At 35.0% G+C, this 25545-nt stretch overlaps 3 protein-coding genes across 4 annotated transcripts in view; 2 read left to right on the forward strand and 1 right to left on the reverse strand.

The window, feature by feature from the left end:
* Window positions 1–8888, forward strand: part of rassf2a (Ras association domain family member 2a) — a 33135-nt gene extending 24247 nt beyond the window's left edge. For both annotated transcript variants that reach the window (XM_073819382.1, XM_073819383.1), the window contains exons 5-10: window positions 1353–1460; window positions 1544–1688; window positions 1799–1952; window positions 3771–3892; window positions 3979–4076; window positions 7981–8888. In XM_073819382.1, the coding sequence (XP_073675483.1) occupies window positions 1353–1460; window positions 1544–1688; window positions 1799–1952; window positions 3771–3892; window positions 3979–4076; window positions 7981–8050 (697 nt within the window). In that variant the 3' untranslated portion in view covers window positions 8051–8888. The remainder of the gene's footprint in view (window positions 1–1352; window positions 1461–1543; window positions 1689–1798; window positions 1953–3770; window positions 3893–3978; window positions 4077–7980) is intronic.
* Window positions 8889–11797: 2909 nt separating this feature from the next.
* prnpa (prion protein a (Kanno blood group)) lies at window positions 11798–15865 on the forward strand. Its single transcript, XM_073819763.1, has 2 exons — window positions 11798–11951; window positions 14561–15865. Exon 2 carries the CDS (start codon window positions 14572–14574, stop codon window positions 15130–15132), a length of 561 nt encoding a protein of 186 aa, XP_073675864.1. The 5' UTR covers window positions 11798–11951; window positions 14561–14571; the 3' UTR covers window positions 15133–15865.
* Window positions 15866–17898: 2033 nt separating this feature from the next.
* ccdc92 (coiled-coil domain containing 92) overlaps window positions 17899–25545 on the reverse strand; it is a 36133-nt gene continuing 28486 nt past the window's right edge. The window contains exon 4 of the mRNA XM_073819672.1: window positions 17899–19569. Within this exon, the coding sequence (XP_073675773.1) occupies window positions 18692–19569 (878 nt within the window). The 3' untranslated portion in view covers window positions 17899–18691. The remainder of the gene's footprint in view (window positions 19570–25545) is intronic.

Below are 25545 nucleotides of genomic sequence, written 5' to 3' on the forward strand. Positions count from 1 at the left end.
TTTTATTAACATCTCCTAAATTGGACTTTATAACTTGATCAAAGTCGAAAATATTGAGTTTGTCAGTTCTGAGGGGAAAAAATACAGAAGTGTGGATATAAACTCCTGTTCTGAGCCAATGACGAGTTATTTTCCTTATTAGAATTGTGAGGTATAATCTCAGAATTATGAGAATAAAGTCAGAATTTTGAAATATAAAATCAAATTTACCTTTTTTTTTATTCTTTTATTCCATGGCTCCATAGACTGCCACTTGAAAACCGTCATTTTCTGCCACCATCATCCCTGTTTCGGATCTTTCCCACTATCTAACGTCAATTTTGTTAAATAACAGTGCTTATCGCTGGGTGATAAGCTCTTGTAATATGCGAAGAACATTTTGAAAATGACATCTAAAAAATATGATCTATAATCTTTTTAAATCGAAATATTTTATACCGTATTCGTGTCATTCTCTAGCCGTAAAGGCTATCTCTTCCGGTATTTCTGCAACCGCCATGCGCGCATCCCGAATGTTTACACACCTATAATTGGTCTATTATTTTACCAAAATAAGAGGGAGCATACAAAATGCATGTTATTTTTTATTTAGTACTGACCTGAAGAAGATACTTCACATAAAATATGTTTCCATATAGTCCACAAGAGAAAATAATAGTTGAATTTATAAGAATAACTGTGTTCAAAAGTTTACATACACTTGATTCCTAATACTGTGTGGTTACCTGAATGATCCACAGCCGTTTGTTTGTTTGTTTGTTTAGTGATAGTTGTTCTAAACAGTGAAACTGCCTGATGTTCTTCAGAAAAATCCTTCAGGTCCTGCACATTTTTTGGTTTTTTAGGATATTTGTGTATTTGAACCCTTTCCAACAATGACGGTATGATTTTGAGATCCATCTTTTCACACTGAGGACAACTGAGGGACTCATGGAGATATTACAGAAGGTTCAAACGCTCACTGATGCTCCAGAAGAAAAAAATTATGCATTAAGAGCCAGGGGGGTGTAAACTTTTGAACAGAATGAAGATGCATATTAAGCAGCAACCTTTTCATCATTATTAATAAAAAGAAATGTTTTTTGAGCATGAAACCAGCCTATTATTGTAATATCTAAAGGACCATGTAAAATATTGTAATATCTTTTTCACAATATTATATTTTTTGATCAAATAAATGCAGTCTTTGTAAGCATTAGAGACAAAAAATAAAAGTGTATAAAGTACATTCTTGGGTGAAAATGGTCAGGAAAATGTTCACTAAAAGACTGACGCCAGATACTTTTTCCTGTGCTGTGGATTGTAAATTTTCTGTTGTGAAAGAATTATGTTCCTCTTTACTTGTTTTCCAGTCAGGAGGGTCAGAAACAGACTCCTCAAACTCCACCTCAGATGGAAGTGACACCCCCAGAGGACCAATCGAGCAACGGCACAACACAAGACCATGAAGAAGAAGAAGAAGAAGGTGCGACTTGTATTCCAAACGACACATTAAGTGAAACCGTGACTTGTTCTCCCTCCTCATCTTGTGTTTTCTCTTGGCAGAGGCGTGTGACATCTCCGCTCAGCTTCTTAGAACCAAAAGTGATGCTGGCGTACTGAGACGGGGCAGGAGACGGTCTCCTAGCGACCAGCGGCGAATCAGAAGGCACAGATTTTCCATTAACGGACACTTCTATAACCACAAGGTAACTTGAGAAGAAACTCTTTGTCTGTGTATGTGTGTGTGTGATTGTTTGAGCATATGTTCAGTCATCTCAGTCATGCGATCTCTCGTTCCTCTTTCTCTTGTATTCAGACGGCTGTGTTCACTCCTGCGTATGGTTCCGTCACTAACGTACGGATCAACAGCTGTATGACCACGCCACAGGTGCTGCGGTTGTTACTGAATAAGTTTAAGATCGAGAACAGCCCAGACGAGTTCGCCCTCTACCTCGTTCATGCCAGCGGAGGTCAGCTGCTCTCTGCTTTTATTTTACAGTTAATAAATGCTTGACTAAATCGCCATCTAGTGGACAGAGAACAACGTGACAGTTATACTATATGTGACCCTGGAGCACAAAACCAGTCTTAAAGGAACACTCCACTTTTTTTGGAAATAGGCTCATTCTCCAACTCCCCCCGAGTTAATAAGTTGGGTTTTACCGTTTTGAATTCCATTCAGCCGTTCTCCTGTTCTGGCGATATCACTTTTAGCATAGCTTAGCATAGATCATTGAATCCTATTAGACCAATAGCATCGCGTTCAAAAATGACCAACGAGTTTCGATATTTGTCCTATTTAAAACTTAATTAATATGGCTGAAGCAGGAGCAGTAATACCACGCAGCACATGTGCAAATGCTAAACTAGCTGGGAACTCGTTTCTGATATTACTCCGCCTGCTTCGGCCTTATTACGGCAGCAAACTTCCTTGACTCTTACGCCGGAATGGAAGTGTAGTTCCTAATCTTATCAGCCTAGAAACTCACAGCTTTGCATTTCCACCGGTCTTAGTACACGATATAACTACAGAAGAGTCAAGTTTTAAATACAACAAATATGGAAACTCGTTGGTCATTTTTGAACGCGATGCTATTAGTCTAATAGGATTCAATGATCTATGCTAAGCTATGCTAAAAGTGATATCGCCAGAACAGGAGAACGGCTGAATGGATTTCAAAACGGTAAAACTCAATTTATTAACTCGGGGGGAGTTGGAGAATGAGCCTATTTCCAAAAAAAGTGGAGTGTTCCTTTAAGTCGCTGGGCTATATTTGTAGCAATAGCCAAAAATACATTGTATGGGTCAAAATGATTGATTTTTCTTTTATGTCAAAAATCATTAGGAAATTAAGTAAAGATAAAGATTTTTTGTCAAATTCCTACTGTAAACCTATCAAAATGTAATTTTTTATTAGTAATATGCATTGTTAAGAACTTAATTTGGACAACTTTAAAGGTGATTTTCTCAGTATTTTGATTTTTTTGCACCCTTATATTATATGTGACCCTGGACCACAAAACCAGTCATAAGGTTAAATTTGACAAAACTGAGATTTATACATCAAATGAAAGCTCAATAAATAAGCTTTCTTTTGATGTATGGTTTGTTAGGATAGGACAATATTTGGCTGAGAAACATCTATTTGAAATCAGAAATCTGAGGATGCAAAAAAATCAAAAATACTGAGAAAATCACCTTTAAAGTTGTCCAAATTAGGTTCTTAACAATGCATATTACAAATCAAAAATTACATTTTGATATGTTTACAGTAGGAATTTTACAAAAAATCTTCATGGAACATGAACTTTACTTAATTTCTTAATGATTTTTGGCATAAAAGAAAAATCAAAAATTTTGACCCATGCAATGTATTTTTGGCTATTGCTACAAATATACCCCAGCGACTTAAGACTGGTTTTGTGGTCCAGGGTCACATATATGTTATACAGATATTCAAATAGATGTATCTCGGCCAAATATTGTCCTATACAATGTCCTAACAAACTATACATCAATAGAAAGCTTATTTATTGAGCTTTCATATGATGTATATATCTCAGTTTTGTCAAATTTAACCTTATGACTGGTTTTGTGGTCCAAGGTCACATATTGTTTTCATATTTTTGTGGAAGCCATGATACACTACAATTCAAAAGTCTTGGGTAAATAATAAGAAAAAAAGTCACCATTTACATTTTCTGCTGTCCTATATACAGCTTATTTCTTTAATTTCTTCTATTTTCTTACAAATTAAGTTATGTACAAAATGTGGTATATATTTCAGAGCGCGTTCAGCTGAAGCGTACGGACTATCCGTTAGTAGTGAGAATACTTCAGGGACCGTGTGAGCACGTCTGCAAGATCTTTCTCATGGAGCAGGATCTGGGAGAGGAGATTCCCTATGAAGTAAGTGAAATTCAACAGTATATGGTTGGTAATGCTGAAACACACAAGGAAATAATGATGACTGTGGTTGCTCTCTGCTACTCTAGGTGGCGCAGTACATCAAATTTGAGATGCCTGTCCTGCAGAGTTTTATTACTAAACTGAAGGAAGAGGAGGACAGGGAGGTGCAGAAGCTGAGAAGCAGGTATGAGCCACCTTACATAAGTAGATAGGAGAAAGGATGACTTCTAAAGCTTTGAATCAGTTGAACCGATTACTTTGTTTAATGATTCACTGTTTTAACATCTGCTGGTCAAACGTGTAAATGCAGTGGAATACTTTCAGGCATACTTTCATTTAGTTACAGTTATAATATCCTAATATATAATGTCCAGAGCTGACTTTTTTCTGTTTACCTAAAGTTTCATGCTAATAAAATATTCAAGTCTCTATAATATTCAAAGACCCTTTGATATAGGCTATTTCCATTATTTTCTGCTGTAATTATGACAAGGCTTCTTGTTTTAAATGAGATTAATTTACCAACAATTCATTTTTGGGATTTAGGAAATTTAAAAACTATTATATAATATTCTAGGTAAAATACGTTTCAGTTTATATATTGATTTTTGTTCATTTAGGGTAGAATTAACTTATTTTATTTTAGCTAATGGCTGAGGCAAAATTTATCATTTTAATTTAGCTTAATTTGATATAGTAAAATAACTAAAAAGAAAACTGAAACAAATTAATAAAACCTATATATAGATAAGTAAGATTTTTAATGTTTTTTTAATGTTCTGCTCACCAAGCCTGCATTTATTAGATCCAAAGTTCAGCAAAAACAGTACAATTTTGTACAAAATATGTTTATGTTTTCTACAAGTTTTCTATTTGAATATATTTAAAAATGTTATTTATTCTTGTGATTACAAAGCTGAATTTTTAGCATCATTACACCAGTCACATGATCTTTCAGAAATCATTCTAGTAATCTGATTTGCTGCTCAAAAACCATTGATTATTAGTAGATTTTTTCAGGTTTCTTTGATGAATAGAAAGCTCAAAAGAATAAATGTCTTTATCATCACTTTTGATCAATTTAAAGCATCCTTGCTAAATAAAAATATTATTTTTTATTAAAACAAAGATTATACTGACTCCAAGCTTTTGAATGATATAGTGTTTAATGTTACAAAAGCTTTTTATTTCAGATAAATACTGATCTCCTGAAACATTTTACTCAACAGTTTGAAATATTGATGATAATAATAATAAATGTTTCTTGAGCAGCAAATCAGCATATTAGAATGATTTCTAAAGGATCACGTGACACTGAAGACTGGAGTAATGATGCTGAAAATTTAGCTTTGGTCACAGAAATAAATTACATTTTAAAATATATTCAGATAGAAAACAGTTATATTAAATAGTAAAAATCTTTCAAAATTTTACTGTTTTTGCTGTACTTTGGATCAAATAAATGCAGGCTTGGTGAGCAGAAGGAACATTAAAAATCGTACTGTTCAAAAACTTTTGACTGGTATATCCTTGTTTTAAAAATGAAATGAATTTACCAACAATTAAATTTTGTGATTTAGGAAATGTAAAGAACTATTATATAACATTCTAGATCAAATATATTTCAGTTTATGTTAATTTAGAATAGAGTTAACTTATTTCTAGGCTGATAAGATTAGGAACTACACTTCCATTCCGGCGTAATAGTCAAGGAAGTTTGCTGCCGTAATATGGCTGAAGCAGGCGGAGTATTATCAGAAATGAGTTCCCAGCTAGTTTAGCATTTGCACATGTGCTGCGTGGTATTACTGCTCCTGCTTCAGCCATATTACGGCAGCAAACTTCCTTGACTATTATGCCGGAATGGGAGTGTAGTTCCTAATCTTATCAGCCTAGAAAATTGAAGCTTTGCATTTCCACCGGTCTTAGTACACGATATAACTACAGAAGAGTCAAGTTTTAAATACAACAAATATGGAAACTCGTTGGTCATTTTTGAACGCGATGCTATTGGTCTCATAGGATTCAATGATCTATGCTAAGCTATGCTAAAAGTGATATCGCCAGAGCAGGAGAACGACTGAATGGATTTCAAAATGGTAAAACTCAACTTATTAACTCGGGGGGAGTTGGAGAATGAACCTATTTCCAAAAAAAGTGGAGTGTTCCTTTAATTTAGAATAGAGTTAACTTATTTCAGCTAATGGCCAAGGCAAAATGTATCACGAATCATTTTCATTTAGCTTAAGGCTTAGTGACAGGTGAATAGGGTAAAAAAAAAAAAAAAAAAAACTAACAGTTATCGCCTTACTTACCCAGTTGATTGATTACTTTGATAATTGCAAACATTTTTTGTATTACAAATTTTTTTAAATGTTAGGTTTAAATATGCAAATGAGGCATTATTTAATGAAATATGCACTAATTTGCATACATTTCTAGTAAAAAATCTAAACTGGATGAAGTCAGTTTCAAAACATATTAGAGTCAAAAGTTTTTACAGAGGGAATTTTAAGTCTCTCAATTTGTCACTCCATAATTCAGAAAATACTTAGAACAGACAGGAAACACTATATTTTGACCATTTTCGGAGGAATAAAATGTATAAAATCAAGCTAATTATATATGAACAAACCCCTCTGGAAAAACCTTCAGGATATAGACAGGAATAAAAATGTAAAGTCTGGTGTGTGTGTAAGTGCTACTGAAGTAGAGATTTGAAATCTCCACTTGTAGAAGAAAAAACTTATTTTGAGAAAATGGCCTTTAAAGCAACACCAAAGAGGTTTTTTTTTACCTTAAAATAATGTTTCCAAACTCGTGTCAGTGGTTCATCAACTCATAACAGGGTGAAACGGCACTTTCGTATTCGCTTAGCGACCCTCTATCGCCATAACAGCACTATGTAAGTTTGGGTCGTGGGGTAGCGGTTTTGTAGTTCAAATGAGACTACAAATGCGACTTGCTTTACGGCTAAAATAAATAGCAAACAATGTCATTATTATGTTTTATTTCGTTTTAATACTTTCATAAAGTCATGCAACATACTCTACCTTGTCACTGGACAAAGTTATTTCCAAAGACGGTCCTGGATAGCCTCCAAACAAATAACGTGCATGAGACGCGACGGTAGGCTAAATTATTAACGACAGCGGTAATGGACAATTCCGCTTCCAACCTGTAGAGGGAGCGAAGTTCTTTGGTGTTGCTTTAAAATATGGATTGTAATAGAAATCTATTGACACAAATAGATAAAGTGCTATAAAAGAAACACTTAACAGTATTTTTTGGATGTTTTCTTTCCACTAGTCTGAAAGAAATGTGTGTTTTTGCCTGCAGTGTCTCCCCTTAACTTGATATACTAAAATAACTAAAAGTAAAACTGAAATAAAAAATAATAAAAACTATATATTACCTATAATAAAAACTATCTTCTCTCTATAAAAAAGTAGAAAAACAAAACAAAACTTTAACTAAAATTAAAAATATAAAAAAAAATATTAAGAACAATTATATTAAAATATATATATCTATATGTCTATGTGAGTGTATATGCAATTTTGCTCACACAACCTCACTACCTAACATCAGTCTCAATAGCAATTGCTCAACTTACACAGGAAATCTGTAAAATGTGTTGTTGATTTGTGGCTGATGAGTGCTCAGGTCTTTTGAGCCTAAATGCCATGTGACTGCCGACTATAGAGCCACACAAAATGATGTCAAGACAGTACTAATTGGCTGAAGGCACCACAAGAAGATGCACAGTCACAAGCCCTTCACTAGAGACTGTGATCCTAAGCTGTGACGTCAAAGGCAGCAGGCAGGAAAAAATATCAGTCTCATCTTTAAAGGAACACTCCACTTTTTTTTGAAAAAAGCTAATTCTCCAACTCCCCCCAAGAACAGGAGAACGGCTGAATGGATTTCAAAACGGTAAAAATCAACTTATTAACTCGGGGGGAGTTGTAGAATTAGCCTATTTCCAAAAAAAGTGGAGTGTTCCTTTAAGAGACCTCCAAAGCAATGATGCATGAATTAAAATTGATTTCTGTGATTTAATTATATATGCATCTCTTTCTCAACAGATACAAGTATCTGCGGTGTATCATTGAGAAGCAGCTCCAGTGTTTACCGGAAGGCTCCACCTGTATGTGACGAGCACAAGACCCTCTTCATGTCAATCAATGGACTTCCAGACAGAATTCCCATCAGTCCCTTCTGGCCTAAATGATTGCTAACCACTAATATGCATTGATATTTGCTGACCAGTGAAGATGGATGGTACATCTTGTTATATAAAAAAAAATCTACTTTGTATATTTTTCTCTGCATTTTATGGTGCTGTAGGGAATCACATGCAGGTACAATAACGTAAAAGCACATTCCACTAAACCAGGGAATTTCATCATCCAGTGATTACTGGATAGAGCAATTATAATGACGAGCACAAAGTAACAAAGATAAATGCTTAAATTCTTAGTATTATTTGTTTGGTTTAACCCATTAAAAAGGGTGATGACTGACTGATCACTTTACATGTTGGATGTATGGAGAATATATGCGGTCTGAGCCAACTTGTTTAACCATTACAGTCTGATTACAACTCCATTTGACCAACGTCTCTTTTAGACAGTGATTACAAATCTTTTTGTACCACAAGTGAAGTAAAAGACTGTGAATTTAAAGAATGATTGAAAACAGAGTGAAGCAGCACAAGGGATTGTAGAGTCTGAATATCTGAATGTTGCTTGGGATGTTTGAGTGAGACAGTATGACGACGGACAGCATGGCTGTAGTTGAGAAAGAGCTTCATATTTTTTTTTTCTTTTACATTTTACACCTATGATCGTCCTCTTTGTTGTCATACTTCTGACATTTAGTTTGGCATGTGTTTAAATGATACTGATTGTAAAACTGAGAATATGGTGATAATTATATTTAAATAAAATGTTATCATCAGAAAATAAAAATAAAAAACTGTTTCGTTTACACTTACAAATGCATCTGTTACCGGTATAAATTTGAGCATGAAGATTATGGAGGATGATAGTTTAATTTGCAATGTGCATAGATGTAATGTTCTTTTAAAAAAAATAATACAAAAATAATTTTGTGTGATTTTACCCTAACATTTGGGACCAGTCAGATTTTTTTTTTTTTTTTTTAAGAATTTTCTAAGTTTTTTTTATTAACATATTTACTACTGTATACTTTTTAACACTGTATTTCAATACTCACAATTCTGACAGTTCTGAAAAATAAAGTCAGAAATATGAGAAACTTGCAATTCTGAGAACATATAAAGTCCAGTTTTGAGGGGGAAAAATAATTACATATTTTCAGAACTGAGAAAAAAGTCAGAATTGTGAGATATAAACTATAAATTGCGATAAAATAAAGTCAGCATTGCAAGTTTGCATCATGCAATTTCAAAGAAAAAGTCAAAATTCAAAAACTCGCAATTGTGATTTAAAAAAAAAAAGTCAAAACTAAATTTTTGGAATCAAGGATTTCCGAGGAAAAGAGTAAAATTTCCCAAATGTAAACTCACAATTGCGAGGAAAAAAGGCAGAATTGTGAAATACAAACTCGCATTTGGTGATTAAAAAAAAAAGAGTCAGAATTACATATTTGTATGTCGCAATTCTGAGGAAAAAGGTAAAAATTCCAAAATGTAAACTCGCAGTTGTGATAAACAAAAGTCCGAATTGTGTGATACAAACTCGCAATTGTGATAGTAGTTGTGATATAAAAAAAGAGTCAAAATTGCATATTTGTATCACGAAAGGAAAAAAGTCAAAATTCCGAAATGTAAAAAAAAAGTTTGAATTGTGTGATACAAATTCAGATTTGCGATTTTAAAAAGTCTAAATTGCATATTTGTATTATGCAATTCCAAGGAAAAAAGTCAAAATTCCAAAATATTGCAATTGTAAGAAAAAAAATCAGAATTGCATATTTTTATTTCGCAATTACGAGGAAAAAGGTCAAAATTTCAAAATGTAAACTTGCAATTGTGAGAAAAAAACAAACTGAATTGTGTGATACAAACTCGCAATTGTGATACTAGTTGTGATATAAAAAGAGTCAAAATTGCATATTTGTATCACGAAATTCCGAGGAAAAAAGTCAAAATTCCGAAATATAAAAAAAGTTAGAATTGAGTCAAAATTCCAAAAAATTGCAATTGTAAGAAATAAAATCTGAATTGCATATTTGTGTCGCAATTCCAAGGAAAAAGGTAAAAATTCCAAAATGTAAACTTGCAATTGTGAGAGGAAAAAAAAAAAGAATTGTGTGATACAAACTCGCAATTGTGATACTAGTTGTGATATAAAAAAGAGAGTCAAAATTGCATATTTGTCACGAAAGGAAAAAAGTCAAAATTCTGAAATGTAAAAAAAAAGTTAGAATTGTGTGTTTCAGATTTGCGATTTTAAAAAGTCTAAATTGCATATTTGTATTACGCAATTCCGAGGAAAAAGGTCAAATTTTCAAAATGTAAACTTGCAATTGTGAGAAAAAAAACAAACTGAATTGTGTGATACAAACTCGCAATTGTGATACTAGTTGTGATATAAATATGCAATTTTGACTCTTTATATCACAAAATTCAGAGGAAAAAAGTCAAAATTCCAAAATGTAAAAAAAAAGAATTGTGTGATACAAACTCGGATTTGCGATTTTAAAAAGTCAGAATTGCATATTTGTATTATGCAATTCCAAAGAAAAAAGTCAAAATTCCCAAAAATTGCAATTGTAAGAAAAAAAATTAGAATTGCATATTTGTATGTTGCAATTCCGAGGAAAAAGGTAAAAATTCCAAAATGTAAACTTGCAATGTGAGAGGAAAAAAAAACCGAATTGTGCGATACAAACTCGCAATTGTGATACTAGTTGTGATATAAAAAAAGAGAGTCAAAATTGCATATTTCTATCATGAAATTCTGAGGAAAAAAGTCAAAATTCCGAAATGTAAAAAAAAAAAAGTTAGAATTGTGTGATACAAACTCGGAAAGTCAAAATTCCCCCCCAAAAAATGTGCAATTGCGAGAAAGGGAAGTTGGACTTGCAAGGTACAAATGCACATTTGCATTTAATAAAAGTCAGAATTGCATATTTGTATCATGCAATTTCGAGGAAAAAAGTAAAAATTCTGAAATGTAGCCTTGCAATTGTGAAAAAAAGTCAGAATTCTGAAATGTAATCTTGCAATTGAGAGAAAAAAAGGCATAATTGTGAAACATAAACTCGCTTTTGGTGATTAAAAAAGTCACAATTGCAAAATAAAAAGTTATTGTTTATGCGGTGTTGGAAATGGTCTTCCATATTATTCTGTTTTATTAGCTTTGTATCAAATTTCAACTAATTTACATTACTGTGCGAGTATTTCTATAACAACAGCAGGGAGTAACAGCAAGTTTAAAATTTTGTATAACCTTTTTATAATTTTTTCCTCTTTTGAAAAGTCATGGAAATTCTGTCATTTTTGTCATTTCCATTCACCACTATAGAAGCTTTGCTAATTATTATAACGACTTCTGCTTTCGAGGCCCCAGAAATGTGAAAATGGTTCACTGTTTTTCTTTCACCAGTCAAGATTTTTTCAGCACGCACAACCTACCCGCAAACAAAATCATTGTGTGAATGTCAGGGCTATCGGTCTTCCACATGATTTGACTGCAGGTCGTCTCGTGGGTTACCTAACCACCTTCTCTGAGCTCATGGAGAGATACAATCGCCACATGACCGACCCCACAGTATGACCCGTGGGCCTAAAGACGTTTGTCAAATCCATAGACCGTCTTAATCCTGTTGATGGATTAGAGCGATGTTCTGATCCTATGCCGGTGAGACGGACCGACGTAAGTTCATTCACTCGACCAATCAGAGAATGAGCAGCAGTCGGTTAATGCCACTGTGTACGTGTACTTGTGTGAGTTCAGTCTCATACTCTCATCCATTCAAGCTCTGCATACAAGAGAGGAGGACAACACCTGGACAGTCATCCTGAACTTTACAAAATAGCCTACATTTCACCCAGATACAATTTAATGTAAGTCAATGCATCCTCTTTATTTGAACAATATTGTATCGAAATATTTAATATTATTAATTTTTTATTTTTATTTTATCAATATGTCTAAAGAAAAGTACATCTTCATGTTGGAAATTTTTCTACCAGTGTAGAAAGCTGTATTACTGTTTATTTTTTAAGGCTGTTGATGCAGAACTAATACTTTCATGGGTCACATAAAGATAATGGTAGAAAAAAACATCTGCTTTTTACTCAAATGCCAGTGCAGTTTACATTATTTTAGGGTAATCTTAGATTGATAGTTACCTGGTGGTAAAGTTTACCTCACAACTGAATGATTTTAAGAATGATCATCATCTTTGTGTTGCACTGGATTGAATGGTGCAGAGGTGAGAATATTCTTGAGAGACAACCAGACACTAAATAACCAGATTACCTTTCTAAAGCTGCCAGACTGGCGGCCTAGTTTCTGAACAGATCATCATCTGCTCATGTCTGATTCTGGATCATAATATGCATATAGATCTACGTATGTTATGCTCTTATCAAACATCAAATGAGTCAATACAGAAAGTCCCCAATTAGAATTTTGGATTGCTTTCCAATAAATAAATTAATAATTTTTAAATATATATATATATATATATATATATATATATATATATATATATATATATATATATATATATATATGTATATACATACACACACACTACCATTGAAAATTTTGGAATAATTATTTAATTGATTTGATTAAAAAATAAACTAAGAACTTTAATGTTATTTGTTTTAAAACTGTAAAATTTACAAAACTTTATCAAATTATAAAACTTTTTTAAACATGTTTTAAAATGTAATTTATTTCTGTGATGGCAAGTATCTCTCATTCAAGTCTTCAGTGTCACATGATCCTTCAGAAATCATTCTAATATGCTGATCTGCTGCTCGTTTATTATTGTTATTGTTATGTTAAAAACAGAAGCCATTATAAATGTCTTTATTATCACTTTTGATCAATTCATTTAAAAAATGGAAACAGTTGTGCTGCTTAGTATTTTTTTTTTTGGAACCTAGGATACTTTTAGGATTCCTTGATGAATAAAAAGTTAAAAAGAACAGCATTTATTCAAAATAGAAATATTTTCTAACAATGTAAGTCTTTACTATCACTTTTTTATCAATTTAACACATCCTTGCTGAATGAAAGTATTAATTTCTTTCAAAGAGGGAAAACTTTTGTAACAATAAACACCTCGTTCAAAGTTTGGGGTAAGTACATTTTTTCTTTCTTTCTATTTTAAATAAATGCTGTTCTTTCTAACATTTTATTTGTCAAAGAATCCTGAAAAAAAGTATCACAGTTTTCAAAAAAGTATTAAGCAGCACAACTGTTTCCAACACTTATAATAAATCAGCATATTCGAATGACACTGAAGACTGGAGTAATGATGCTGAACATTCAGCTTTGCATCACAGGAATCAATTATATTTTAAAGTATATTAAAATTGAAAACCAGTATTTTAAATTGCATTAACATTTCACAATATTACCGTTTTGTCTGTATTTTTATTCAAATAAATGCAGCCTAAATGTATGTACTGCTTTTGAATGGTATAGTGAAACATTTCACAGCAATAAACTACAATAAATAAATATAATAAATACATTCTAAATAGTTTAATATAGAAAACTGTTGGTAACACACTACAATAAGGTTCCGTTAGCTAACAGAAACTACTGTAACAATGAAAACCATTTATTAATGTTAACTAATGCTGATTCCAGCATTTACTTATAAATTATTAAAATCAAAAGTTGTTATTTAATGGATCTGAGCTAACATAACAAACAGTTAAGTAACATTAACAAAGATAAATAAATACTGTAAAAGTTTATTTCTTAATGTTAAATCTTTTTGGTTAATGCACTGAATATATATATATATATATATATTTTTTTTTTTTTAATTATCATTTTATTTAAAAAAAAAAGTAGATACTGATGATGATGTGATACTAAAAACATGTAGTGACTGGGCATTTTTTACAACTTTTTTATAATTTTTTTCAGACTTTTGTGCTTTACTACAAAAAAATTACATATAAACATCCTTAAAAAGAGACCCTTAAAAGAGTTGTTTTTAAAAAATTTATCTTGAATTATATTTTTTCCATTTTAAAAACAGAATTGTCTCTCAAATTTATTACTTAATATAGCCAACAGCCAACAGGGTTTTAAAAACGTAAAAAAATAAAATAAAATAATAATAATAATAAAATAAACTAAATAAATACTTTAAAACTTGGTACTTTTATCCTGTTTTTTAGTAAAAAAAACAAAAAACAAATAAGCTACTTTTTATCTTCAGGTTTTTTTTTTTCTTTTTTGTGGCAAGATGTCTCTAATGTCTCTTTCTTGACATTATTGGCTTCCTCTATATCCTTCCTCCTGACACTGTGTCCTCTGCGTCCACTAATCAGACAGATCTCATTGGGACCGACGAGTCGAAGACTGATTGGTTTTTTGGCCTGTTTAGCTCTTTGCTTTCTCAGAGTTTGCTTGCACAGCCTTTGTTACCAGACAGTACACGTGGGTTCATTTGACCTCTGACCTTGTGTTTTCACAGCATCTTCCGGCATGTTCTCCCAATATAAAATCTTCTATTTGATGAACTGCCTTTTACTCCTGACTGTGATGTTTCCCGCGGTCCAGTCGCGTCGGGGCGGGGGCTTCGGCCGCGGCGGAGGCAGAGGTGGAGGATGGGGCGGCACCAGCTCCGGTCGCGCCGGCTGGGGAGGAGGCGGCGGACATTACCGTGCCCCACCAGCTCATACCGGAGGCTCCTCGGGACACAGCACTGGGAAGGTAGCAGGGGCGGCCGCCGCCGGAGCTCTAGGAGGAATGCTGGTCGGACACGGGTTGAGCTCCTTGGCCCGACCTGGATATGGGTACGGACATGGGTATGGAGGATACGGAGGCTACGGTGCGGGGTATGGGCATGGCTACGGCCACGGGCACGGACACGGACACGGGCATGGACATGGACACGAAGGACATGGTGGTGAGCATTTGGGAGATCATGTTCACAATGAGACAGATGTGGATTATTACACGGATGCTGCCAGTTCTGGACCCATTTATAGCTGCGTGACAGTTTTTGGACTCATGTCATTCTTTCTTGGGTACTTTCTGTCATAAGGGCCACTTTGGCACCTGGCATGGGTCATTCTTGGGAAACTTCTTGCATCTACAACTACAAAAATAGTCTTCTCTGCCCAAGTTTGGTGTTAAAATGACAGCAGAAAAACAAGGTTACATTTGCTTGATTGGCACTTTGAACAAGTAGACTGTTTCCAGTGTTTCCTGTTTTCTTGGCTCTGAAGTGAGAGTTATGATGAGCACATGCCTCAGAAGCCTGTACATTTTTTTCAGATTGATGGTTTTTATAAATGAATAATGTAGTTTTTTAAGTTTTCGTTTCATCCAAATGAGTGAATTTTGTATTATTTAAAATATAGCATGTAGTTTATGATCTAAAGAGTTTTGCAGAGCATCTTGTATATATATATATTTCCTTTATATTTACACAAATGTTCATTGATTGTTCTCTACTGAGCCGTTTCAACCTTCTCAATGATCTAATCTGTTTGTTCCTGCCATTTACGTCAGCGAGCATTCAAAATAAAACAAGGCTTATGGTAAAATCACATTAAACCATAATAAGCTTGACGAAGTGTGTCGAGTCGAGAGCAAATCTTGTTAAAGGGCTCGGGCGCTCTCTACCTCACTTCCCTGAGCTCTTTAACAAGCAGTTGATTGTCTTAAATCAATAAGATTCCATTGCATTCGCTTGTACACATTTTTAGATTTCTTTACGAGTGTGTATGTTTATTTTTGTACTGCTAATATAAAATAAATATACTGAAATAAAAAATACTTGACATTTGTCTTTTTTTGATTCTGTGAGAGTGATAATACGGAGAAATGTGATTTGATTTAGTCAGAAATCTCAGATTTGAAATCCTAGAGAAATCCTTCAGGATCTCCTGAAGACGTTACATTTTGGTTGACACCAGTATTTGATGTTGACTTAACATTGGATTTTGGTTACACAACCTAAAAACAACAAAATTTCATCATTAGCTGATTTTGGTTTTGGACATCAATTTAACATTGACATTAGATGCTGAATTTACATTGAATTTTGGTCAACCAATGTTATATGTAGACATGATATTCATATTTGCAAAATAACCCTAAAACAGAGCACTTAAAGTATTTGTTCACTTCCAGAATAAAAATTGCCTGATCATTTACTCACCCCCATGTTATCCAAGATGTTTGAGTCTTTTTTTCTTCAGTCGAAATGAAATTAAGGTTTCTAAGGAAAACATTCCAGGACTTCTCTCCATAGTTGTCTTCACTGGGGATCAACAGGTTCAAGGTCCAAATTGCAATTTCAGTGCAGCTTCTAATGACTCTACACGATCCCAGCCAAGGAATTTGGTCTTATCTAGTGAAACGATCAGTCATTTTCTAAAAAAAAAAAAAAAATGTATATATTTTTTAAAGCACAAATTCTTACAGTTTGTGCATAACTATTAGGCACATTGATATTCTGGTCATATTTTTTTCCAAGCACATTTTACAAATTTCAAACCACAACAATCTTAAAAACTACTATTTGTTTTGTATTTATTAATTTAGAAGTTATATATAATTGTCCATGAAGACTGGAAGTGAAAAAATTCTTATATTCAGGTGTGCAAAATTATTAGCCATGTTTTCTGTTACAGATACAACGAGCAAAAAAGAGAGATTTAACTCAAAGTCAAAAATTATTAAATGCTTATGAAAGGTGTGAAACCATTTCCAGCGCCACCATTTTCCCACCAGTCTCTAGAAGTGCAATGTGTCAGGTCGTCAGAGACATTGCTTGGGTAAAAAGTCCGAAAAAATGACCCTCACTTAAGATTATAACACGCTGATGTGTTGTGAAATATATGAAGTTTTTTAGGCTTTAAAGACAGATAAGTTGAGAGTGACTCTTGAAGGACCAGCATCACATCCTCTTGTACCACTCTTTCAAGAATTTATCTTCCAGAATCTGGCAGTAAGTTCATTTTTCAGGATCTCCTATCCTGAAAAGTCTGTCTTTAGAGATGGATGTGGTTTGGAATTGGTAAAATGTGCTTGCAAAAAAACTATGAACCTTTGGTTCAGAAGGTAGGTTCAAAAACGTCCAACATCATTTTTACCATTATTTGTAAAGAGCGGTTGACTTTCTTTGCATACTCACTTTGTAAACACTGAGTCGGTACTTCCGCCTACGTCACTTGCGACCTTTCCGATGTGACTACACAATACGTGAGGTCAAGCAAGTGCACTACTAGCATTTATGGTTATACAAAATTATATACATTATACATTGTTTTAGAAAATGACCAATCGTTTTGTTAGATAAGATCCTTATTCCGAAATTGCAATTTGGACTTATATGCCCCAAATATCTTAATTTTTCTAAAAGTTTTTAAAACCAAACCAAACTCATCCGAATGATCTAATAAATGTGTTCAGAATTACTTACTAACGTCTGCAGAACACTGGCCCTCTAGGACTGGAGTTGAAGAGCCCTGCTCTATTCTGCCTATGTCGTCAGTATTTTAAGATTCTTCCAAAAAGCAGACATCTTAAAGGGATAGTTCACCCAAAAATGAAAATTCTTTCATTAATTACTCACCCTCATGTCGTTTCAAACCCATAAGAGCGTCATTCATCTTTGGAACACATATAAAGACATCCTATATGGAGAAAAATCCTGGAATGTGTTCCTCAAAAACCTTAATTTCTATTCAACTGAAGAAAAAAAAAAGAACATCTTGGATAACATGGGGTTCGTTCAGGAGAGTACCACGACAAAAGCAAGCAAAACAAGATTATAAACTGAAGTGAGCTCTTTGAGACTTTTGATTTCTGTAGGTGTTTAATAAGGAGCAGCAGGGTTGTTCACATTAGCCTGTAAATATGTGAATGAAAGGGGAAGGAGAGTTGAAGGAGAGTGGAGATTCCAGTACTACTGCAGTGCTCATGAATAAATATGAGTAGATATGAATATGCATCAGAACATTAAATCAGCAGGCAATGACCAGATTTGGCAATATATGAGTGTGTGTTTGCACCTTGAGTCAACGGAGCGGGACATCAACGACGAGATGAACAGAAAGTGCGGAGAAGATGCTGAAAGTCAAATGGGAAAGAAAAACAAACATTTGGCATGCTCACAGTTCTCCTTCTCAACCGACGTGAGACAAAGGAAGTTATTCAAATGACCGTGAACAAAAGTCTTTTACATCTTATTTTCGTTTATACAGTGTTGCATAAAAAGCAGCAGGACATACAGAAGTTCTTGCTGCCATTCGTAGTCTCTCCATCTTTCCCTTTAAAACATTCATATTCACTCACACTCACAAAAACAGTCTTTGCCTAAATCGTATTCACTCGCCAGTGTGTTCAGCATTTCCCAGGTTTGTGCTGTGCAGTTGTGTTTGTTTTATTTGTTTAAATCTACCTGTAGTGTGTGTTTTATACGTTTACTGACTAGGTGATATGTTGATGATTTGAGCATCTGTATCCATGTTTGCATCTGTGTTGTGTTTTCACAGTCATAAACAGTTCTGCATATACTGCATTGGTCTTAATACGTCTATGTTTATATACTATCTGTTTTAGGATGTGTAAATGTGCGCATTTGTCAGTCTTAAACAGTTCTGTCTGCACCTGAGCGTTTGCGAACCACCTGCTCCCCATTGACCTGGTCCACAGCGAGGGTTTCCACTTCCGCTTGCTGTCGGGCCGCACCTCCACCTGCTGAGGGCGAGCGGTGAATACGATGCGCCACTCCTATATGCGCGTTAGCGCGAGGATGGGGTCCCTCCCGTGCTGGACTATTCCTGGGACTTGGGGGCACTGGGATGTGGGCGGGGCTTGATGGTGCAGGGAGTGTGCCCGAAGAAGCGATGGGTGGGATTACAGATGGGCGTTCCCGCAGCACCGGCTGAGACTCTACGGGAGCCGCTGGCTCTCTGGCTTGCAGGAACGGTGTTGGATCTGGCATTGCATCTACCGAATCCCTCAGTACCACCCTACGACCGTCTGTGGCGCCCAACCGGTACAGCTCTGTGTATTCAGAGTGCAGCGGCTGCGAAAGACTTTTGCGCATACGTCTGCGAGGGGTTTCGGGTTGTCGGACGTCTTTGTCGTTGCCTGACGCCACAGGACCGGGAGGAGGAGTGGGTTTGAAAGAGCCGACGGGGCTGACGGAGGGGCTTATACCTGCCGCGCCCCCGGCGAGAAGGCGTTTTTTGGTAGCGTGGAGCTGGGAGGTGAGGTAGGCGATGGTGCTGGCTCTCTGCTCCAGCTCTCCAGACAGCACAGCCAACTTATGGCTCTTCAACTTCAGCTCATCCAGGTACTTCTTCTCTCGCTCACGAATGGTGTTCTCCAACACTGAGATCATGGCGTTCTTCTGTTCCAGATCCCGCAGGAGCTCTGTGTTCTCTTGCTCTTTAGCCTTCAGCTGAGCCTCCAGCTCTTCACAGCGCTGATGCAGTTCTCTGCAGCGAGCCTCACCACCATCTGAGAGAGAACAAGATGTTAGGTACAAACATTTAAAAGGATGACACAGACAAGTTCCAGGGTTCTTTAACTCTCCTGGAGGGCCAGTTTTCATAACTAAAGCAAACACATCTGAATGAGCTAATAAAGGTGTTCAGAATTACTTGTACTAACGTCTGCAGAACATTGGCCCTCTAGGACTGGAGTTGAAAAGCCCTGCTCTATTCTGCCTATATGTTGTCAGGATTTTAAGATTCTTTCAAAAAGCAGACATCTTAAAGTGATAGTTCACCCAAAAATGAAAATTCCATCATTAATTACTCACCCTCATTTTGTTCCTAACCTGTAAGACCTTTGTTCACCTTCAGAACACAAATGAAGATATTTTTAATAAAATCCAAGAGCTTTCTGACCCTGCATAGACAGCAATGCAACTACCACACTCAAGGCCCAGAAAAGTAGTAGGGAAATCGATAAAAAAGTCTATGAAGTTTATGAAGCTACTTGAATAATTATTATGTGCAAAGAAAAAAAATACTGACTTTATTCAACAATTTTTTTCTCTTCCATACAGTGTTTCATCATAATTTTCGTCATCAACATTTATTCACTGACGAAAACAAGACAATAACAAAGCAAAAACTTGTTTTGAATGACACAAATCTATTGACATTTTCTTCAACTAATAATAACACAAAAAAAATGTTAGGGAGAGACGATTTCATTCAGAACAAATCTTTTGTGTGGTTAGGAGGTTAGATGGTTTACTTTTAGCTTATTGATCTATCCGGCGGGACATAAGCTAGCATACATTTGCTGCAAGTCTCATAAAACATTTTAAAAAAGTCAATATCTGGGAATAAAAGAAGAACTGTTTTAATGTCCTTACTACCGTTCTGGGCCTTGAACGTGGTTGCTGCGTTGCTGTCTGTGCAGGGTCAGAAAACTCTCGGATTCAATCCAAATAAAAATTATTTGTGTTCCAAAGACGAACAAAGGTCTTAAGAGTTTGGAATGACAACAGGGTGAGGAATTAATGATAGAATTTTTATTTTGGGGTGAACTATCCCTTTAAATATAGTGCCTCCTAAGGCCTTCACTGAAGGCGATCCTAGAATGCTTTGCAATGAGCTCAGTGAAAAGAAAAAAAAATCAAAATGTCGAGAATGCAGGAAAGATTAAAAATAAACATTTACTGTTGAAAAGTATTGACACTAATTACTTTAATGTAATTTTAAAAAAGTCTATTTGATGTGCTAATGCTTATTAGAGTATGGCTTTGCTTGCTTAGTAACATGATAATGCGAAACTTGATTTCAAATCAATTGCTGAGTCTCTAGTCTCCAGTGCTATTTGTGTGGCACATTAGTTAATGCCTATGCAAAGTGTTTTTGAATTGATCACTTGTGATTCTGTGATAATAATTATGCTTCTTTAGAAGATACAAGGCAGATGCCTATCTAGGAATAGAAGTAGTTCACTAGATTTTATTGGTAAATACAATGTCTGAAATATGTTTATATAAAGACATTCTGCAAACTGACTGAAACACTAGCCTGTAGAGGGCAGCATTGAACTATGAATCATATATCAATAAACCAATTACCCCTGCAGAACTAATGGCTATGAAACATCAAACCCTTTCCCTATACAGGAACACTCTCCTCCTCCTTTATGATCTGATGTAAAGCTTTTGACAAACAGCATTTGTTGTATTATGGGAATAGCTCATTTAGCCTAGCTCAGCATAGATATTATTGATTTCTACTTAAATTTAGCTGGATAAACACATTGTAATTGCACAGATAATTCTGAAGCCTCTCATTGAAAATCACTGCATTGTACATGGGTTATCTCCATCTTATAAATGCCCAAGACATGCATTTAGCAGCCAAATAGGGTGGGGCTGAGACAGGGCACCTCAGAGAGAGACTTCACATGCTCAAGAGGAGGGGATAGAAGGGCAGACACACAGAGACAGAGATCCTATCTCCCTTTACACTGCTAATGGATGTGAAGGTTGGGGAATAGCAATGTCCCTCTTTATTGACCTTCAGCTTTGCAACAGCCTAAACAATGGCACGCAAGGGAAGATGTGTCTCTCTCTCTCACTTACTTTCTTGCTTTCTCTCAGTTTAAATTTATCATGCTTCACTGGCATGACAAAAAGTAAACATTCATAATTGCCAAAGCAATCAAATAATATAAAAAATCAAAAAAAAAAAAAATCAGAAAAATTCAAAGATTCAACTAATTTAACTAAAAAAATTTCAGAAAATTATAGCTAATTGGGGTTAAAGCGACAGTTCGCCCACTAATGAAAATTAACCCATCATTTACTCACCCTTAAGTCACCCTAGGTTTATATTACTTTTTTCTTTCAGGCGAATGCAATTTTGAGTTTAAAATATGTCCTGGCTTTTCCAAGCTTTATAATGGCTGTTGAGATTTTGAAGCCCAAAAAAGTGCATCTATCCATCATAAAAAGTAATACATGGCTCCAGGGGGTTAATAAAGGCCTTCTGAAGTGAATCGATGTGTTTGTGTAAGAAAAATATCCATATTTACAACTTTATTTAAAACCATAAAACAACCATTTAAAAACATTTAAACCCTAATCTCTAGCTTATGCTAACTGTTGTACGCGGTTCATGAAAGAGTGGCGTACCAGCAGATGACGTAGGACATAGGCGACCATGGTGAGAAATGCAGAAGTGCACTGGTCATGAATTAGAAAAAAAAAAGGAGGATAAGTAAAGAAAAATGACGGATTTCACTATAAGCCAAGAGGAGACTGGTTTTCCTTTGCTGTAAACAAAACTTGGTTCTCACAAGACTAGGATATTCTCATCAGAGTTTACGCTTTCTCATGAACGTGTACACGACAGCTGAACTAGAGATTTTGATTTATAAAGTTTTAAATATGGATATTTTTCTTACACAAATGTGTCGATTCACTTCAGAAGGCCTTTATTAACCCCCTTGGAGCCATGTGGAGTACTTTTTATGATGGATGGATGCACTTTATTAGATTTCAAAATCTCAACACCCATTCACAGCCATTATAAAGCTTGGAAAATAAGGACATTTTTTAACTCCAATTGTATTCATCTGTAAAAAGAAAGTCCAACACACCTGGGATGGCTTGAGGGTGAGTAAATCATGAAGTAATTTTCATTAGGTGAATGCAGTGACAACAAAATGGTCACAAATTAAAAGTAGAAGTAGATTTTTTTGTATGCAGAACTTGGTTCTCTCACTACATCATCCACTGGAACGCCACTCTCTCATGAACTTGTGTACGACAGTAAGTGGAAGCTAGAAATTATGGTTTATAAAGTTTAAAATATGAATATTTTTCTTACACAAACGCATCAATTCACTTTAGAAGGCTTTTATTAACAGCCTGGAGCTGTGTGGAGTACTTTTAATGATACATGGATGTACTTTATTAGACTTCAAAATCTCAACACCCATTCACTGCCATTATAAAGCTTGGAAAAGCCAGGACATTTTTCAGTATAACTCTGATGGTATTCATCTGAAAGAATAAAGTCATATACAACTAGAATGGCTTGAGGGTGTGTAAATCATGGGGTATTTTTTTTTTCTGGGTGAACTATCCCTTTAACAAATAAAATAAAATAAAATTACATTTTTTGTATTGTGCATTTAATGTCAGATTCTCACATTAAAGTCATTCGGTACAGTTCACCTGAATAAATGAGGGTCTGTGTGATCTCTCTAATAGTTATTAATTTAGACATGCAGAATGAGCTCATGTTGGAGACTGATTCACACTCTCTCTCACTTTCCCTGACTGCTTCATTACCACTTAGCAATAGCCACACCAGATAATGAGGTCACCATCAAATTCACACACAAACCCAGTTGGACAGCCATAATACATCGGCGAAACACACTCCAATCACAGTTCAAAGCGACAGCTTCAGTATGAGAGAGTGCTTACATGTGAAACTGCGATAAGTGTGCTTCATTCTTCACAATGCTAATATCACATGTGTCACGGTAGAGAGACAACAGATGTCGCTCTAATCAGCGATCGGTGGTGTAGTTATCTGTTACAGGCATGTAGTTTAATGAGAATGAACCATCTGCTGTTACTCCAGTCGAAAGAAAGTGCTGGGTTTAGGTTGAAACTGAAATAATCTCTTTTATTATGTGAAGGCAGGATTAAGAGTGATGTTTGATGTCTGAATTGAGAGTAATATATGACCCTGGACCACAAAACCAGTTATAAGTAGCATTGGTATATTTGCAGCAATAGCCAAACATTCATTGTATGGGTCAAAACTATAGATTTTTCTTTTATAATCGTTAGGATATTAAGTAAAGATCATGTTCCATGAAGATATTTTTACATTTCCTACATATATCAAAACTTAATTTTTGATTAGTAATATGCATCGCTAAGAACTTCATTTGGACAACTTTAAAAGCGATTTTTTTCAGTATTTAGATTTTTTTGCACCCTCAGATTCTACATTTTCAAATAGTTGTATCTCAGCTAAATATTGTCTGATCCTAACAAACCATACATCAATGGAAAGCTTATAAACTCTCAGTTGATGTATTCATAAAAGTTACCCTTATGACTGGTTTTGTGGTCCAGGGTCACATATGTGATCCTCATATGCAAAGTCATTTCTGAACGTCATTCCACATTGATGTATGGCAGTGGTGTTGGTCTGAAATATCATGGCTATTGTTAGGAGCATGAGTGTGGGGATGTAGTCAGCAGGTTGCAGATGATGCATTAGCGTAGTCATCCATAATCTCATTTCCTGTGCTAGACACGAATCTGGCTCACATCCGCCACATACGCGAACACAAACAACAGTCTGTCCAACCGTACAGACACTAAACAAATGTGAAACTCATTCATTATACTATAATACTACACAGCTCTATGGAATGCTTGATTCTGATTAGTCAACTGCAGAAATCTAATATGCAGATTAATCATCATAATGATATAAAAATAAATATTGTGATAGAGTTGCAGTGTTTGTCCAGGTGTTTTCTTTATGTTATAGTGGTCTATTTTTCTATTTAAAGGGACAGTTCTCCCAAAAATGAAAATTCTGTCATTAATTGCTCACCTTCATGTCGTTCCGAACTCATAATACTTCGTTCACCTTCAGAACACAAATTAAAGGAAAAGTTCACAAAAATTTACAGATAATAATGATCATGTCTTCCTTTTTATTAGACTTCAATGGGGCCCCCAAGTTCAAACTTCCAAAATGCAGTTTAAATGCAGCTTCAAATGGCTCTAAACGATCCCAGCCGAGGAAAAAGGGTAATATCTAGTGCAGGGGTTTTCAAAGTGTGGGGCGCGCCTCCCCAGGGGGGCGCCTGAGCGTGTCAGGGGAGGCGCAGGGGGAAAATATTATATATTAAAAATATACTTATTGAGTTTAAATATTATATATATATATATTTATTTTATTTAGTTTTTAATTAAACAAAGCTAAAAAAAAAAAAAAAGAATAGGTCAAAAATAAGAAAAACATTTCCACCCAGAAGGCTGTAGCTGTGAATTCACTTCTGTATGGCAAGCCCGCCAATGCAGCTATATGTCCAGTGACGGCTCGTCCAACAGACGAATCCGGCGGTCGCGAGAATGTCAATTGGATTTTTAAGTGCGCTCGACTTGAAACGGCGCTGTGCAGAAAGGTACATGTTTAGAATTGAAGAGCTATATAGTGCAGACAGCTCTGCATGCTACGTTTAAATTTACCTCAGTAAGACGCGTGCATGGATTTTGCGTTGTTCTGAGTCTGTTTACAAACCCGTTGTCTATTGAGAACATTTTAATTACATGTTTTATAAATTGATAAAGGCTATTAATTAGCATGGCATTGCATCTATAGTTTATTCATATAAAAATATCCGATATGGCTTGAAGAACAGAGATAACCATTTTTTTTAACAACTATTTTTTACAAACGTCTCTATTGGAGTTAAGTGTAT

Source organism: Garra rufa, chromosome 15 (assembly GCF_049309525.1).
Source record: "Garra rufa chromosome 15, GarRuf1.0, whole genome shotgun sequence".
Classification (NCBI taxonomy): domain Eukaryota; kingdom Metazoa; phylum Chordata; class Actinopteri; order Cypriniformes; family Cyprinidae; genus Garra; species Garra rufa.